The following is a 16,858-nucleotide window of genomic DNA, read 5'->3' as shown; positions in this document are numbered from 1 at the left end:
ACCTTTGGAAGCAGACAGCTCTCCACACTGTCCTTTACCAATTATGGAATACAGATGGCCAGGCAGACCAACTTTTAGATGTTGACTATAGCAGCTCATGATAAAAATAAACCTACTATTCATTTTCTTTCCTTGAACAACCCAAACCATTACTAAAGACAAAACCCTTTCAGATGGTTTCAGAAAAAACATCTGGTTTTCATGGTAGCATTCTTAAATTAACAACTGTATCTATTCTAAACACATCTTTCTAAGAATATGTTAATGAATATTATTTCCTAATGATTAATGCATAAAGCAATTGTATTTTCAGCTCATGTCATGAGACGAATGCATGACAGTTGTCATCCATTAATGCACAAATACTCCTGGACTTTGGGTTTAACATTACCACTAAAGAACAAATTTAAGACAAGTTTTGTTAAACCAACACAATTCTGCATGTTCATTACTAACTTATTAGCTTGAAAGTATACATCAGTCCAATATATCAAATTCTATATATCAACACAACAGTGTTTACAGGACAGTTATCACCGATTCCTTAAATAATTCAGAAATTCATAAACAAAAATGTAATGCAACTTCTGTATCTAGACAGTCCTTTACAATAAGTTTCTTAAATATTTCCTCAAAAGAAGCTCTCCTTGGTAACACTTCCAGAGTTATTGCGGTCTTGCTTAAAGCTTTCTTCACTGATGCATTACTGCCGAATCTAAAATGTAGCTTATCTCCTAACTCAGAAAACTCAATGGGAGAGGGAACTGGATCACATTCTGCAAACCAAAATGTGTCCCCAAAGCAATTCTATTCCAGAGCTGCTTCTTTCCTCAGATTTTAATAAGCCCCACATTAACCACTGAATTATTTTAAGCATCACAGGTGACATGATTTTAGATTCTGAGAAAATGGTCTATTGATCATGAAAAGACACGATTTTGGACCAGAAAATTAATAAATATGAGCTTTCATCAGAAACTCTGTAGCTTTTCCTATTGTCAAATTCAGAGCAGAAAAAGTAGCTCATAGATCCATGGTAGTTTTTTAAGTGGAACTCCAACATCATCATTAAATCAGCACTTGAACTACAGACAATCACATCTTGAAAATTTAATTTTGATGTGCACATTCCAATCTCAAAACTTCCTAAGCGTCTCTAAAATGAGTTACAAAGGTGAGCTATAGTTGAATTTCCATCAATTGAACTTCCATGTTGTATCACAGCTCCTGCTAGGAACTCTTTAATACACTCACTGATTCCAGATAAAAGCCATTCGTAGTAATACATCTTGGTACTTTCTAGCACATTATAACTTATTTTTAATAAAGGGATGCTGGCAATGGGAGCAGTTCAGGCACTAAGTCCCACACAAATAACCACTGGCGATGGGGAACAAAGCAAATGCTTTAAAGTGTGGATGAAATGCTCCAAAAGCTGCACGATTCTGTGAACTGTCTCTCTCTAATGCACAACACCAAAGCCAGCAGGGATGCACAGGCTCTTGCTTTGCACCACTCTTCTACAAGGACCAAGGAAAGCCACAGCAAGGCAAGTCCCTGCTTGCTGGGCATGGGACTGTGATCACAACTGTGGGACAACACTGCAAAAATGTCCTACAAAAGCGTTAGTGCTTTCCACATTGTTATGAGAACTTAACTGAGTAACCCTCTCATGCACTGTCCATCTCCTCCTCCATTTTCAGTTGTGTAACTACATTCCTGAGATGGAAAAGTTTCTCTAGGATGAATTCTGTACAGCACCAAGCACACCACCAGTATAAAATAATAAAAGTTTCTACAGAATTAACACAAATGGCTTTCAGGGAAAGGCCGTATTTGAAAATAACTTGAGCACATCAACTGTCTTCGCATTATTTGTTTTGTCATTCTCAGGAAAAAAGTATTTTCATAGTATTTATATTGCTTTTCTTCTGCTGTCCTGCTGAACATGCTCAGTTTTGTAAAACTGATCATGTGTTAAATCAAGTTTCTCCACCAACAAAAACCAGTAAAAAAAATTTTGAACATTTTGAGGAAATCAAATATTGTAAGGAATTAGCCTTCTTACACTCAAGTAGATTTTGATGGCCAATATGTCCTGGTAAGGCAAATGTTCCTTGTAATGTTTTAACAATAACAGTGTGACAAAGACAACAGTGGGAACAGCTTTACAAATCTGTGCAGTGCAAACACGAAACTCTCCATATTCTGTTATGAGAATCTGAGCAAGAAGCTCCCTACACTCACTGAGGAAACATTAAAACCTCGGTCTTCATTTGAAATATGAGGCTTTACCACCTAAACCCAAACTGGTGGAAAGTAATACTTGAAACATTCTTTGTACAGGATATGTGTACACAGCCCAGCATGAGGATCGATACACCACTGATATTCCCACTCACCAGCACAACAGCTATGCAAGGCAGTTTGCCTGTCTTTCCAGAAACTCTTTTTATCAGAAATAAATCACACTTAAATTTTTTTCAACACATGCACACACCGAAAAATGCTTTAGATAACACTGCTGCAAGTGTGTGTTCATAAGTCTGTTTTCCACCCCCCTCCTTGTGCGGTTTGGTATTTAATTACAGGGTGGAGTGGTCCCCAGGCTACTTATGTTTCTTCCAGTTACAGCCAGAAAATTTCTGCAAGAACTGACATGCAGGAGTGCAACTGCTTCAAGCTGTAGTTGTTTCCCTGTCAACAAGGTTAGCTCACTGTTCATTGAAACTCCCAATAGCATTTCTGTTTAATAATTCTTCAGAATATGTTTAAATACAACAAACTGCATTATAAGCTTCAACAGATAAGAAAGGCTTTAACAGGACCTAGTTTGGCTATTTACTCTTAGTTAGTTTCTCAATTTTCTTTTCCTAATGCCTACAAACAAATCTTTATCATTAAGCTGGAAAGCACTGGCTTTTTTTTCTTTATATAAAGAAATGCAACCTTGTATGCCCAGTTTAACCAAATATGATTTTCAAGCATATCAACTGATTTGAATCCTATATGTTACTGCATATAGTTTAAAATGCTGTTTTCCATAAACAATCTTAAATTTCTGCAGAAAACTATATTTTCACCTGAAAAACATTACAGTACTATAAAATACTATAATTCATATGTGAGCATTTTATAGCTAAATATTACTCCCAAAAACATTGGGGTATAAAGAAATAAATTTAATGTATTAAGAAATGCATTATTCCAATTAATTTTGAGAAAAATGAGGGAAGTTCTGTCAGATAAGTAAAACAAAACAAAGACTATCCTGGGTAACAAATTACATACACAATGAATATTGTTTTTTATATTAAAAAGGATGCTGTTAATCAGAGTGTTCCTGCTGATATGATTTGGAAAACAAATTGAACACATTTTGAGTTTTTACCCATGCCTTCTATTTAATAAAGGCCTTGCATTTTTGGCCTAAGCAACAAGAATCCATCGACTTGGAAAACTGTCTCTAGGTCAGAAATGCGTGACAGGAAGGTGAAACCACATAAACTAATTTTGATATTAGGTATTAGTCAAAAAAAAAAAGAGCAGACAAGTATCTGAAAACACCCCCTGGCCAAACCCTAGCAAGAATTCATATTTAATGTTCATTTATGAATGGCCTGTTTCAGTGCTCCTGTCAGTCAGCTATTTCTCTGTCCTTGTTCTCTCGAGAAAAATACATGCAAAGTGTGAAGTCACAAGATCTCATTTAGGTGATAAACTACATAATTAACAAACTCCTAAGTTTGGACCCTTGGACATGACCACTCAGTATCATAAATGATACAGAGGCATACATAAATGTATTTCCTTGTTTTGCTAGTAGCTCTGTCACAAAAGTAAAAAATCTAAACTCTGTGCACAGCAATTTAAAGACTGGCCTCTCGAGTAATCCGCTGGAGATTCCAAACCCACGAGGCAAAGAAATCATTATACAGTCATGTAAATGATGACTTTTTTTTCATTTTTCTAAACAGTTTTGTCTCAATTTTCCCTCACGCATTGTCCATAAAATGTTTATGATAGTTGAATACCCATGCGTGCTTTCATATGAATGTGGTTTACTCTTCTGACAGAGAAGGTTGTGGCAAGGAAATGACCTCCTGGAATTCCCTCAACACCTTTAGGCAGAAGATTCACCAGTAAATACTTTCTTTCATTAGCAAACATTTTGTCACTGCATTATTTACCAGGTTAATGCAGTGCCACTTAATTTGCAATCAATCTGGAGCCGAGTTACAGAATCCACCAAAATAAGGCCCTCTTGCCTTACCACGTATTACAATTACCACATTTTTTGAGGCCTATTAGGCTGTTTTGAATCAAATACCAAATGTAACAAATAAAACACTCTGGCCAAAATGACTGGACAGAAAGGATATCGGCAGTTTTGTTACCACATTTCTCAAAATCTGTCACCAGAACAAGGCGGGCTCCAACGCCCGCGGCTAGGGATGCTCTGAACACCCCGAGGCCGGAGCGCGCCGGGCAGCCCCCGCACATCCACAGCCCGTGCTGCCTCCGACAGGGACGGACACGAGGAGCCCTGCTCCCGCATGCCAGAAACTCCCTGGAATAACTGTTATTGAACTCGTTAAAAAACCAAAACAAACCCAAACCAAACAAACAAAACCAAAACAAACAAACAAAAATAAAAACACACACAAAAAAACCGGTTTCAGAATCTCGGACGTGTGGCCAAGCAGGAAAGGAATACGGACCGACAGGCACGGCAGGGTTCCTGCCCGGCTTCGGGAGCGCCTCCCGGCCCTCCCGCGCCTCCCTCCTCCCGCCGGAAAGGAGTTTCCTCACGGGATGCCGCATCCACCTGGGACGCGGAGGTCCCCTCGCCGCCTCGCAGCGCAGCTCCCGCCCGGCTGCCCGGGCCCCACCGCACTCACTTGAGGAAGTAGCGCTGCCCGGTCTGCGTGAGCGCCATCTCCCAGCCCGGCGGCAGCGGCCGCTCGTCCGTCACGTCGCAGGAGCGCTGCCGGAGGTGCCCGTGCTGAGGCGCCGCGACCGCGCCGGGCAGCGACGCGGGCGACGAGTGCGAGCGGACGTGCGCGGGCGCGGGGCGCGGCGGGGGCCCGCCCGAGTCCGTGCTCGACTGCCGCGAGTGCGAGCCCGAGTCGGGCTCCCTGAAGAAGGACTCGGGCAGGATCTTCTTCCGCCAGGAGCTGGGCCTGGGGTTCATCACCGCGTTGAACAGCGCCTCCAGCTCCGTGTCCAGGTCCTGCGTGACGTGGATCACCTGCTGCCCCGGCGGCGGGGCCGTGGCCGCGGGGTTCATTTTCCGCCCTGACGGCGGGCAGACCGTCCCGGGCGGGCGGTGGCCGGGGCCGGCCCCGCTGCCGAGGACGTGACCCGCGGACCGAGCGGGCGAGACGGGAGTGGAGCGGGCGAGGCGGGCGGGCAGCGCCTCTGCGGCCCCGCCAGCAGCGCCGGTGTCCCGGGCGGGCGGGGCGGCCTCCGGGACGGGCCGGGCAGCGGCGGGACGGGGGCAGCGCCGGCCACTCCCGCCCGCCCCCGGCGGCTCCGGCGCGGCCTCCGCCCCGCCCCGCAGTTATGCAACTGCTGCGGAAACTTCGGGCATGGGACGGCTCGCACGGCCCTTCGGTGCTCCCCTTGCCTTGCCCCTGCTCCCCTCCCTCGTCGCCGCTCCCCGTTCCGCCCGCCCCCGGCGGGGCCGCCCGGACCCTGCGCTGCCGAGGCCCCGCGGGGAGCGGCTGCCCTGGCCCGGCCCGCACCGCAGCGGGGCCGTGGAGCCTGGGGAACCTCGGGGCGCTTGTCTGTCTCTGCCACGTTAGTGAACTTTACTCCAAAAGCATCGTTCAGGAAGTTCAGGAGCGATGCTAATTTCTGGAAGAAAAATGATGTTTAACTTAGTTTGCATACAAGCTTAATGGCATGATTTAGTGATGCTGTGGTGATGAGAGTGAGGAATGAAGCATTCGTGGTGACATGGACTGTAACCACATCGCTGTAGTTTAGCTAAGGTTTGGCTCTTTGCTGGCTGGTACGAGTCCTGCGCAAAGCTGTATCATGAATTTTCCAATTCCCTGTCCAAAGGCGCTGTTTCAAATGCACCTGTGATGCTTTGTGGATCTCTACTGATTGCCTGTCCACAGTCACTTGACCTTGGTTTAGTCTATACTAGAAACCAGAGCTGTCATCAAAATGCATTGCTGAGGTTTTCTACAAGGAATACATATAATTTTTTTAAAACCCTGTCTCATTTTCTGGTGCACTTGGAACAACTTTTGAATGGTGATGTGACCAGCTTAAATTCAGTAGCTGTGTCAATAAAGAACAATGTTGTTCACTTTCCAACTTCAGTGTTGATTTTTACAGAAGGAAGCATATAGTGTTTTTATGACTACACATATAGAGATATAATGCATTGGCTACACAAACACGTTATTTTAGTAATGCATTTTGTCATTTTATTTCTGCATTTTGGACAGACTCCAGGCTATGCTGGTCGATAAGAACACATCCTCCCCACAAATCAGAATCTACACTAGAAAAGTCTTAGGTAATTTTCTTTCTGAACGTACTTATTTCTTAAAAAGAAGCATGACCTTTTCTGAACTGCATTTGGCTTCCTCAGCAGAGAACTTGAGCCTGACTTAACCACGTTTGTCTCTTGATCAGTGTTACCTGTAATACTGGTAATGCAGATTCTGAGAGCTGTGGTTTAAGCCTGTACACAAACTTGGATCAGGATCAGCTTGGTCTGTGGAGCAGATCCTGTGCACTTCCTGATTGCCTCGCTTCAACAAATATTCCCTCTTGCTTACTTTTCCTCACATTTCCTGTCCATGTTTCCATTGGCTCAGCAGATCTTCTCCTTGGGGTTTCCTTTGCTGTTCTTTGTTTTGTGTTCTTTTTTTGTTATTTTCCCCCATATATGCTGCATTTCTGGTCAGGAAACCCAGTACTCCTGAGACTTGTTTATGCTTCCCTTCCCGGAGAATTTTCCATGTTATCTTTTGTACCATTCTTCTGCTGCTTCCTTACTGTGTTCCTTGCTGCAACAAGCTCAGAGAGCTGTGCTCATCACAGCACCTGCTCTCCAGGGTTAGGCAGACATTACATATCTTTTTTCTCTTTCCTGCAATTTCCTGATTTAAAAGCTTTGGATATGAGATTGTGTGTGCATGTGGTTATTGCACAGATAATGATCTGAACGTGATTTTTCATACAGCCTTTAAAAGGGCTTTTTTGCTTCCTCCAGGCCTCTGTATCCTTGAGTAAAGACACCCCACACCCCTCTACCTGTTCTAGTCCTTTCCAGGTGACGAGCCCATTCAAGGGAAGGCTCTGACAGTCCGATTCATGGGGCCATCTCATCTGTGTTAATTAGACCACTTTCATAAGAGAGTGTGGCATCCTGTGAGTACATGCACATTTGTTCTAAACCTAAGCAGCATTTATTACAGCTAGACCTGTCTTCAGTGAGATGTATTTCAGCTGCACTTTTTACTGAATAATACAATTATCTGCTATTGTACCACTTTGTGTAGGCTAAAGCATTTTTCTCCACTAATCTGAAAGTGATTAGAACTGTAAGAATAAATTCTCATATTGTTGTTATTATTTAGAGATACTAACTTCCTTCTTTAGACACAAAAATAGGATATGACCACCAGCTTTTAGAACAAATTATTCAATATGTTCAAGTCCATAGAAGACAAGGACACTTCCACCACAATGGGATTGTATTAAGTGATATAGGAACCAAACCACTAATGTGACATAGAAAGCTCCTTATCATTACTTTTTTATTCTTATTACAAGGTCCTATGTTGTAAAAAAATAAGACAGTAACATTATTTTTCTCGATTTAATGTGCTATTCAAATGTTTTTGAGTAGTACAGAGGTTTTTTGTTCAACTGAAGGATTTACTGAAGTCCAGTACTTTGAGTATACTCTACTTGTGGATTTTCTAGCAGCAAGTTCAACCTACACTTCAGTGGAAACCCAAGCAAATAACTAGAAGAAATAAGTGCACTTTTAAATGTACTCTTAGACGATGACCATCTAATGAGTTAAAAGAAACAATACCACATGTTGTAATTTTAATCCAGATCCATTGCTGCTCTGCGTCAAAGCCCTACATAGATTTAATTTTTCTGAGAAAGCCCACATAGGTGAAGCTGCACGTGTGATATCTGTTAGAAAACACCCAGGATCCCTGGGCAAGCCTTGTGCTTTTGGGTAACCTAGACACAAGGACACAGCACAGCTCAGGCTCTGCCCCTGCTTTAGGTTAGTTCTGTGCAAGAAGACTCTTGAGTGGGCAGTAACTACAGCTGGGTGCTCCATGTGTGTCAGCTGAGGAGCCATATAAGTACAGAAGACTTGTGTTCCTTCAAACTAAATAATGGAGAACAAGGAACACAATGGAACAGTAAACATGTTTCATGGAGTTTCACTATAGAAAGGTATATATGTGCAGCACACACATACTTACACTCTAAAACATACAATTTGTCGTGCAAATAATTTTTATTTGTTCTTATGGCAATGGGGTATTGTTTGATAAACTTTTTTGTGTATATTGCTCTTGCTAGTAGTTCTGTATTAATCTAATTTTCAAGAGACTTCTGCAAAAGTGGACTTCCATAAATGTAGTGTGTTTGTTAACAAAGGGGTCAATGCTTCTTTTTGTCTGGGTGCATTTCCCAGCTGTTTGTTCCTCAGGTGACTGACAGCTTCGAGACTTTGGCTGGCATCTCAGGATGCATGCAAAGCATGTCCTATGTAGGCAACTGTGCTGTGGTTTATTTAATACAAAGACCTGGTGTCTATTAGGAGTTTCCTCAAAGCAGCTGTGTAAGCATATCCCTCCCCAGACAGCAAAACCTCTGGTGTGGGCAGGCTGCTCGCAAAAAACCCATTCTGTCAGCTCAGTTCATGTTGTTTATAAGTTGAAGTAATTTTATTGGCAAGCAAGCTGTGTGGACATCTCTAGTAGATGACTGCTCAGACACTCATTTTGGAAACAGCTGCTCTAACCAAAAAATTGCAGCAGTGTTTGAGTCTCAGAGACTGTGCCTTAGAGCACAGCCAACAGAATGGGACATGCAGACACTGCTCCTCCACAGCAAAGGCAGCTGACACAGTCTGCACTAGGGACCCGGGGAAGGCTGCACTGTGTAGTTTCCAAACAGTTAAAGCCATGTCAGAAGTCCCCGTGCTCCAGTTGCTTGTTTCAGCCTCTTCCCTGAACTCAGTGTGGCCTCTCCCAAGAGACAGGGGAACAAATACAGAGACAGGCCATCACTGGTTTGTCTCAGGCATCTCCAACTGCTGCTGACAATGAGGTTCGCTAACATAGCTGACTTTGCACATAAATGAATTAGGAAACAAACTCACGCTTGTGGAAATGGTGGTAATGTTTAAAGGACATGAAAACTACCAGTTTTTCAGACTTTCAGTTACTCAAGGCAGATTTGGAATATGATTTTTGGCCAAATTTGGTGGGATTATTAAATCCCAAAATAGTCACGTAAGATAAAGTGGGACCTGATCTGCTGCTTCAGAGTTGAAGTCCAGAATTACAAAAAGAAATACAGAAATTATTATAATACAGGGTGATCTTACTGGCCAGAGTTGTTCTGTCGGCCTGAAGTCCCTGTGTGCGCACTGCCAACAGCCCAGAATAACGACCCAGCCAACACGGCTGAAACACAGGGAGCAGCTGCAGAGCCAAGGCAGCCTGGCTCAGCTCTGCTGTCCAGGGCAGGAGGGCAGCACAGGGCAGTGCTGTGAATCACACCAGCACAAAACATGCTTTTGTGGCATAACTAATTTAACTTGCAGAAAGATACAGTTTTCTTCTGTGTCAATAAACTGCATGTACATGGAGAGGGTTTTCTGATGTGGATTTTGCCAGGAAACAAAGCTAGTAGTTTAATTATTATCAGATTTGGTATTTTGGGAGTCTTCCAGCTTGAATTGCCTGTGTCCAATACAGATTTGCTGAGGTTCAGCAGGTATGCGCTTCTGCTGTCCATGTACAACATACCAGTTGTCACCTAATAAGTGTGCATATGTATATGTATATATATACATGCATACATATATATTTTTCACGTGTATATATACATATATAAATAAAATGGCAGTGTCATATATTTCTTAACACATCCTGAGCACACATTGATTTATTGCTCAGTGCTGCCTGTTCCATCCTCTCCCCTCTGGCCTGCATCACTTGCTCTGCAAATATTTTAATTACAGGATCCACTGTTTCCCTAGGTGAGAAGAAATGACATCTGGCATCAGTATTCCCTGTTTCCATCTTTTTTTCTTTTTGATGGAAAGTAATTCTTGATACTAACTTTTAATTCTTGTGGGAGAAGGAACAGGGATGAGAGAAAAATTGTTCTGGGGAGCATTAAAATTGACCGGTCTAAAAGCAATTTTTAAGATGTGTTCCTGCCATTGAGTGAGTAGATATTAGTAAAACCAGCAGAGTAGAAGGAGAACAGCTTCACTTTCGCTTCCTCTTCTGTTTGGCTGCAGACCACAAAGTGAAGATGGGGCCTGACAGAGGTAAAGCTGCACATTTTTTCCTCTTGTTAATACCAGGGAAGAATGGAAGGCTTAGGATTGTTTTCCTCCCTGTTTTGATTTTCTGATTTTATGAGGAAGATTTAAATACTGCACCTGGTGCAGCAAAGTATTAAAAAATTCAAAGGTGAGATTACAGAACTTACTCAAAAAGGATGAAAAAGAAAACTTTGCATGGCGAAACCAACCTACATAGCAGTACTCTCAATGCATGCATTCTTTTCAGGACAGTCACTGACTGATTTATAACAGGTATGTATCCTGCTTTCCTAGGAATCCTTGATTGCATCTATTATGAGACTGTATTTGTGACCTCTTTGTGACAGGAGCTATACAACACATCCCTAAATTAGCCACATTGAGGAAATTCCCTCAATATTTAGATCACATGAAGAAGGAAAGATCACTGAAGGAAATTTTTGTATTTTTAACAAGTGCCACAACTTCTAACAATTACAAAATCCATAAAAATTACTCATAAAAAAGTCTCATCTTTTTTGTGTAACAAATTTTCTCAAAAGATGCCCAGTAGCTTCGCTGAAGCTTCAGCTCTTGGCTCTCAAAGCACTGACTACCTTATATCTCTGTGGTTCAGCTCACCCTCAGGCTGTACCTGATTCAGCTGGCAGAAGGGAACGTCTTCACTTTACACAATGCTGATTTTCAAGCCCACCCATGGCAAATTATTAACTGATTCCTGAAGTTCAGAATAAAGGTATTTACAACAGATTTTTGTCTCAGTAATAGTGCAAATACCAGCCAAGGGATTCCTCTAAAGGGCCTACTAGGGCCTATGTAGGGCTTCTGCTAAAGACAAAACTACCAGGACGTAAGTTTTTTGTTCCCTTGGGGTGCATCTGTGCACACCGAATGCTCGAAAGGCCTGGTCAAGAATCTTCTGACTTCTGCAGTTCTGGTCTTTCCAGCATCTGCTGGGAGCACTGGGAACACTGCTTTGAATGTTCACACACACACTCAAACAGACTATGGAGTAAGACACAGTCCATAAAGTGAAATTCAGTTTTTCTTTTTGCCAAAAAAGTAACACACTGAGGGAACAGATAGGCTTTTTCTTTTCCCAAGATCAATAGAAGGTTCTTACATACTTAATGATGGGAAAAAATATATTTCATGTGTTTTTCAGCATATTTGGTCACCATAGTTTTTATCTTATCCTGAATATTATCTACATTTTGGGACAATCGGGATGCAACTATTTAGAGAGCTGCTCCTGTTACAAACTTCCTTAATCCAATAGCTGGACTGAAGGACTGCTGCCTGTGCTTATGCATCTAGAACTTGTCATACAGAATCTGGAATAAGCAAGTCATACAGCTGATGATCATGGTAATTCCAAAAATTTGTTTTAGCATTCTGCTCCACAATTACAGTAAAAATGCACTTCTGTGCACGTAAAAGCAGTCTGCTCACTAGTGCTGACTACTCCCATCTGCAGCACAACTACAGTAATGTTTAAAACTTGCCACATTTCAAATAAATCAAAACCCAGAACCCTAAATGAAGTGTTTTCTCATGATACAAATAATCTGATGGGTGAGTGAAACTTCAGATTTCAGTATACAACTGTAGTATAAAACTGCCACAATTTATATTGTCTTGAAAATAAAATCAGCATAAGTATTTAACAAAATCAGTTGTGGTGTAATAAACCTGACCCTGACAAGAAAGCCAAGCACAGAGTGAGAATTTCTGCCCTTTATTCAGGCAAGTAAGGGCTTCACTCATGGAGTTTTGCCAGGTTATTCCTAATCTTGGACTTCTTTTCCTACCCACCACCTACCCTATCCTGGGCAAAGTCACAGTATAGAAAACAGGCATTCTTACAAACACTGGAACCGACATAAGACCACTATTCAAACCTCTAGCCCTGTACAAAATGGACAGTGATGGTGCAGAGCTAATTCAAAAGAATTTAGGAAAAAAAAACAAACCAGGAAGAAAAGCATTGCTTCTTGAGTTTATTCAATGTTTAAAAGAATATAAAGGTATTACACCACTACACAAATTACAGCATCCTGAGTTTTAAGAACTGGGTTACATTTTGTTCTCTGCTAAGCAGCTGAGCAAATAATGTGCAGATTCAGGAAACAATGTTTTACAGTGGTTGAAAACTGGTAGTTTTAGTCGTTTCCAGTTTTGGAAAATGTAAGGTGAAGCACATCCCAAGCCAGCTCTTGAGACTATGAACAATTCTCACTGGAAGACAAACACCCACTGTGTAGCAAAATGTCTCCTTTCTGGATTATAAAACCCGAACTTTGTGCCCTTTACCATTTAGAGCAGGAGCAAATAGACCGGGACACAGATCTGTTGGGAAGTATGTAGCTAAGGGCCGAGCCTGGTTCTGCTTTTAAGAAAATAATCTTGTTTATGCCTAAACTAGTTGCATTTTTAGTTGGTCTGTGCACTCAGAGGCTGCACTGACAGGATGCTCACCTGGATTTAGTGCTCTATCAAAAAAGTGACAGGGAACCATCACATGTTGCTCCCTTCATAAACCATCGCATAATTTTGGTTGCAATAGCTGGTCTTGCCTTTATGAGCACCACCCGAATAGGGGAACGCAAACCATGGCATCAGGGCACAAAGACCAGAGTTAGCAGAGGTTAACACTATTCTTAACCTGCCTTCTCAGCCACAGCTCTGCTTTTGCAAGTTTTGAGACCACCTTCACAAATAACCAGTTTGCCAACCCAGTGCAGGCCACTGGGCTGGCTGCAGAAAGCCTCAGCTGTCCTGTGGGGTCACAGCAGGCTCTGCTAACGAAGGTTAGCTCGGTTATAGGTGAGAAGGGCAGAGCAGCAGTGTCACACCAGCCCCCATTGACGCACTCCCCCTCTGGAGGAAAAGGGCAGCAGTCCCACATCGGCTTTTACACATACCTGAGTCTATACGGGAGAAATCTTCCTGCAAAGTATCATTCCCACCACTGTAAGGGTTTAAAAAATATTTCAAAAGAGAAGCAAAAGAGAAAAAATTACTTATAAATATGCAGCTTCATATAATATTGAGACAGTTCTACCTAAAGTAGGAAAGCTCAAGCAGATCTATACTAACTTAGAACTAAAGGAACTAAAGGAATTCTCAGCATAGTATGCTGAATGCCTCCATTTGCAAGTAAAGCAAACCCAATTACCTATCTTGTACCGGTCAGGTTTGCAAAGCTGGCAGCCGAGGACATTTGGCCTGTAATTACTGGCTCAAGATCCTGGCACAGGAAAGCAGTTCATCTGATCCAGATGTTTCTTTTTCCTCAAAACATATCTGTGAGCTTTGTTTTGAGCTGTTTCACAAACTGCTTAGTACAAGAGCAGGCAGGAATTGAGGCTATTTCATGTTGCGCACTATTCTCCTGCAGTGGTTTGTCTTCATCTCCCCCAGTGCCTGCTCCAGTTGCTGGATCAGGCGGAGGAGGGTAGCAGGGTCAGTTTGCAACACCTGGGCAGTTTGATCTTCATTCTGGTTAAGATGTAGCTTCATGGTCACAGCAGGCTTGATCTGTTGTCTCAAACTTCTGCTTGCAAGCTGCAGGAGCGGTTTGATGAGATGGGAACGGGGAAACAAACAATGGTTATTGATGTTTGTACCTACAATTCCCAGCAGGTTTGCAGAATCTGCTTGGAGGACTGTTCAGAAACCCTTTTTATCCACATTAAAGATACACACGATCATTACGGAATACTAATCCACTTTAATCAACACTTTCATAATACTTCTGAAAATTAGGTGATAATCAAGACCAAATATATTTTGTATATGCTAACACTATTAAAAGAACAATGAAGCCGTGAATTCAGTTTTCATCAGGCAACAAGTACTTTCCATCATTACATATCCTGTTCATCTTAGAACTGGTTGGCTGTGAGGCGCTAACGAGGTCATGCCAGTTTTAAATACATGAAGTACTGCTACCTCAATTACTTTTACACTGTTTATAAGTTTTTTTATGATGTTAAAAAAAATGTGAAGTAAAATATGAAATACTAAAAACATCAGGGAAATCACCTGCACATCCAGTCTCCACTCCAGACTGTGGTAGCTGGGCAGCCTTGGTGCCAGCTCTCCAAGAATGGTCCTGATCTCCTTCCTGTTGTCAAGGTACAGCTGGAGCAAGGATTTATTCAATTCATCTGAGAATCCCAGAACATGAATGGAATCTTGAAAGTCAATCTCAGAAATCTAGAAATAACAATTTAGGCCTTAATATGGAACTCTGTAATCATTGTTTTTCAAAAACCAAATAAAACTGTAAATAAACATCACACATGATATGGTGCAGTTATTTTCCTGCAGGAATGTCCAATATTCTACACCTTGGACAAAACAAATATGCAGGTTTTAAGGGATTTACAGATGTTGACGTATTACTGCAGATTTGCATGAGTTTCAGGACAGTTGTAGATCATTCTTTGAAAGAACAGTCAAGGCCCTCACGTGTAAAGCCTTTGCATCAGAGAACATAACACAGTGCAGGGGAGTGCCTAAGCTGTGTCATGAGGCAGGACATGCTGCAGGAATCCATTTATCAGGAGTGTTCCTGTGCCACTGATATCCAGACTACAAACACCCGGCAGTGATGTGGTGCAAGGAGCACCAGCCACAATGCTCGGGCTCCTGCCGCAGGTCGCGGTCCTTGTGCTGACTGCAGCAGCCTGGACCAGCAGGTACTGACTCCATGGAAAATGCCATCGTACCTCTCCAATGCACCTTTGTGCAAACACGGTCTGTGACAAGTCACATTCTATCATAATACCCTGGAACCTGTCAGTCAAGTCCCATTGCTTTAAGAAAAGGCTCTGCAACATTTCTATCCCCTCCTCCCCACCTGCTCTTGGGAGCAACACTTGACTGAATTTAATCTAGCATTTCTTGTCTCTGTATCCCTTCCCCACGTAGTCATTGTTCAAATATTGTACTATATCAAGTTACAACGGAAACAGTCACTATCCAACTACAATTATTTTAGTATCTGCTTACACCCACCCAAAACTTTGATACCAGGAGCTGAAAAAGCTCTCAAATCCACCACATGAGACAAAGACAAAGAATGATGAATAGGGTGTTAGTCCAGCCCATGTCGTGTACAGTAGCTGGACAACAAAATCTTTGCTTGAGTTTTATTATTTAGAGCTCAATCTTGAAGGATGCTTCTCTATATAGAGTAAATTATGCCATTAAAATGTTGTCAAGTTTTAGCTTCAGACACTGAATACAAATTCCAGTAATCCACACAAATGCAGTGTTTCAATAAGACAACAGTCTGAGACACCTTTCTCTGAAATTAAAATATGTCATCAAAATTTTGAGCTACATTTTCCCCATTCAGTATTTTCAGAGGTCTAGGTGTTCAGAAGACATCTCCTGAGTGCATTCTTGAAATCCTTACACTAAAGTATCCTTACCATAAGCTTGGAGCTTTCAGTAAGAAGATATGTTAGTCCCTCTACTCCATGATGAATGGTGTCAACGCCAACGTTCAGCTTTCCTTTAAAGAGAAGACAAAGTGTCTTTTACTTCCTCGTTAACTACTACAGCAACGAGATTCAAAACTGCAAGGCTAACTTGCAAAATATGCATAGAAAAGAAAAAAAAACAAACAAACAAAAGAGGGTTTCACACCCTTCAAATAATAACGTACATGTTAGAGACCCCCTGAAACCGCGGCCCGGTCCCGCCCTCCCCACGGTCCGATCCGCCCGCTCCCCCACGGCCCCGCTCTTACGGGCGGCGGCCTCGCAGGCCCGCGGTGCCGCTCCCCGCCGCAGCTGCTCCAGCGCCAGGCGCCCCAGCTCGACCACGCCTGGAACGAGAGAGAAGGGACCCCGCTGCAGGACGCGCTGCAGCCCCGGCCCGGCCCCCGCCGCCCGCAGGACCCTCGCGGCCCCGACCTGCGCCGCCCGCCCGCGGCAAACAGCCCAGGTGCGCCCGGTGCTCCTCCGACAGCACCAGCAGCATCGCCGCGGCCGCCCCGCCGCGCCCCGGCCGCGCCTGCGCCGGGCCCGCCCCCGGGAGCCCGCAGGAACCCGCAGGAACCGCTGTGCCGGCGCGGGGGCCGGGACTGCTTCGGGAGCCCGCAGGAACCCGCAGGAACCCGCAGGAACCCGCAGGAACCGCTGTCCCGGGCGGGGGCCGGGACTGCTCCGGGAGCCCGCAGGAACCGCTGTCCCGGGGCGGGGGCCGGGCCCGCCCCCGGGAGCCCGCAGGAACCGCTGTCCCGGGGCGGGGGCCGGGACTGCTCCGGGAGCCCGCAGGAGC

The 16,858-nt window shown here is 43.5% G+C and overlaps 2 protein-coding genes across 2 annotated transcripts in view; both read right to left on the bottom strand.

Annotated features, from left to right (window-relative positions):
- WWTR1 (WW domain containing transcription regulator 1) overlaps positions 1-5,424 on the bottom strand; it is a 41,857-nt gene extending 36,433 nt beyond the window's left edge. The window contains exon 1 of the mRNA XM_050308388.1: positions 4,902-5,424. Coding sequence (XP_050164345.1) covers positions 4,902-5,290 — 389 coding nt within the window. The 5' untranslated portion in view covers positions 5,291-5,424. The remainder of the gene's footprint in view (positions 1-4,901) is intronic.
- A 7,116-nt stretch (positions 5,425-12,540) lies between these two features.
- COMMD2 (COMM domain containing 2) lies at positions 12,541-16,573 on the bottom strand. Its single transcript, XM_050308499.1, has 5 exons — positions 16,492-16,573; positions 16,326-16,403; positions 16,006-16,088; positions 14,609-14,782; positions 12,541-14,128 (listed from the first exon to the last, which is right to left on the bottom strand). The coding sequence occupies exons 1-5, from the start codon at positions 16,556-16,558 to the stop codon at positions 13,931-13,933; spliced, it is 600 nt and encodes a 199-aa protein (XP_050164456.1). The 5' UTR covers positions 16,559-16,573; the 3' UTR covers positions 12,541-13,930.
- Between the last annotated feature and the right edge of the window lie 285 nt (positions 16,574-16,858).

The sequence above is a fragment of the Myiozetetes cayanensis genome, unplaced genomic scaffold (genome assembly GCF_022539395.1).
Source record: "Myiozetetes cayanensis isolate MyiCay16 unplaced genomic scaffold, myiCay2020 scf13, whole genome shotgun sequence".
Classification (NCBI taxonomy): Eukaryota; Metazoa; Chordata; class Aves; order Passeriformes; family Tyrannidae; genus Myiozetetes; species Myiozetetes cayanensis.
Note: the sequence above shows the minus strand (reverse complement) of the source record. Positions and strands in the feature narration are given on the sequence as shown.

Coding starts and splice junctions, on each gene's coding strand:
- COMMD2 (XM_050308499.1), bottom strand. CDS start 16,558: ATGCTGCTGGTGCTGTCGGAGGAGCACCGGGCGCACCTGGGCTGTTTG. Junction 16,089..16,325: donor GGCCTGCGAGGCCGCCGCCC/GTAAGAGCGGGG, acceptor TTCTCTTTAAAG/GAAAGCTGAACGTTGGCGTT. Junction 14,783..16,005: donor CTGAAAGCTCCAAGCTTATG/GTAAGGATACTT, acceptor TGTTATTTCTAG/ATTTCTGAGATTGACTTTCA.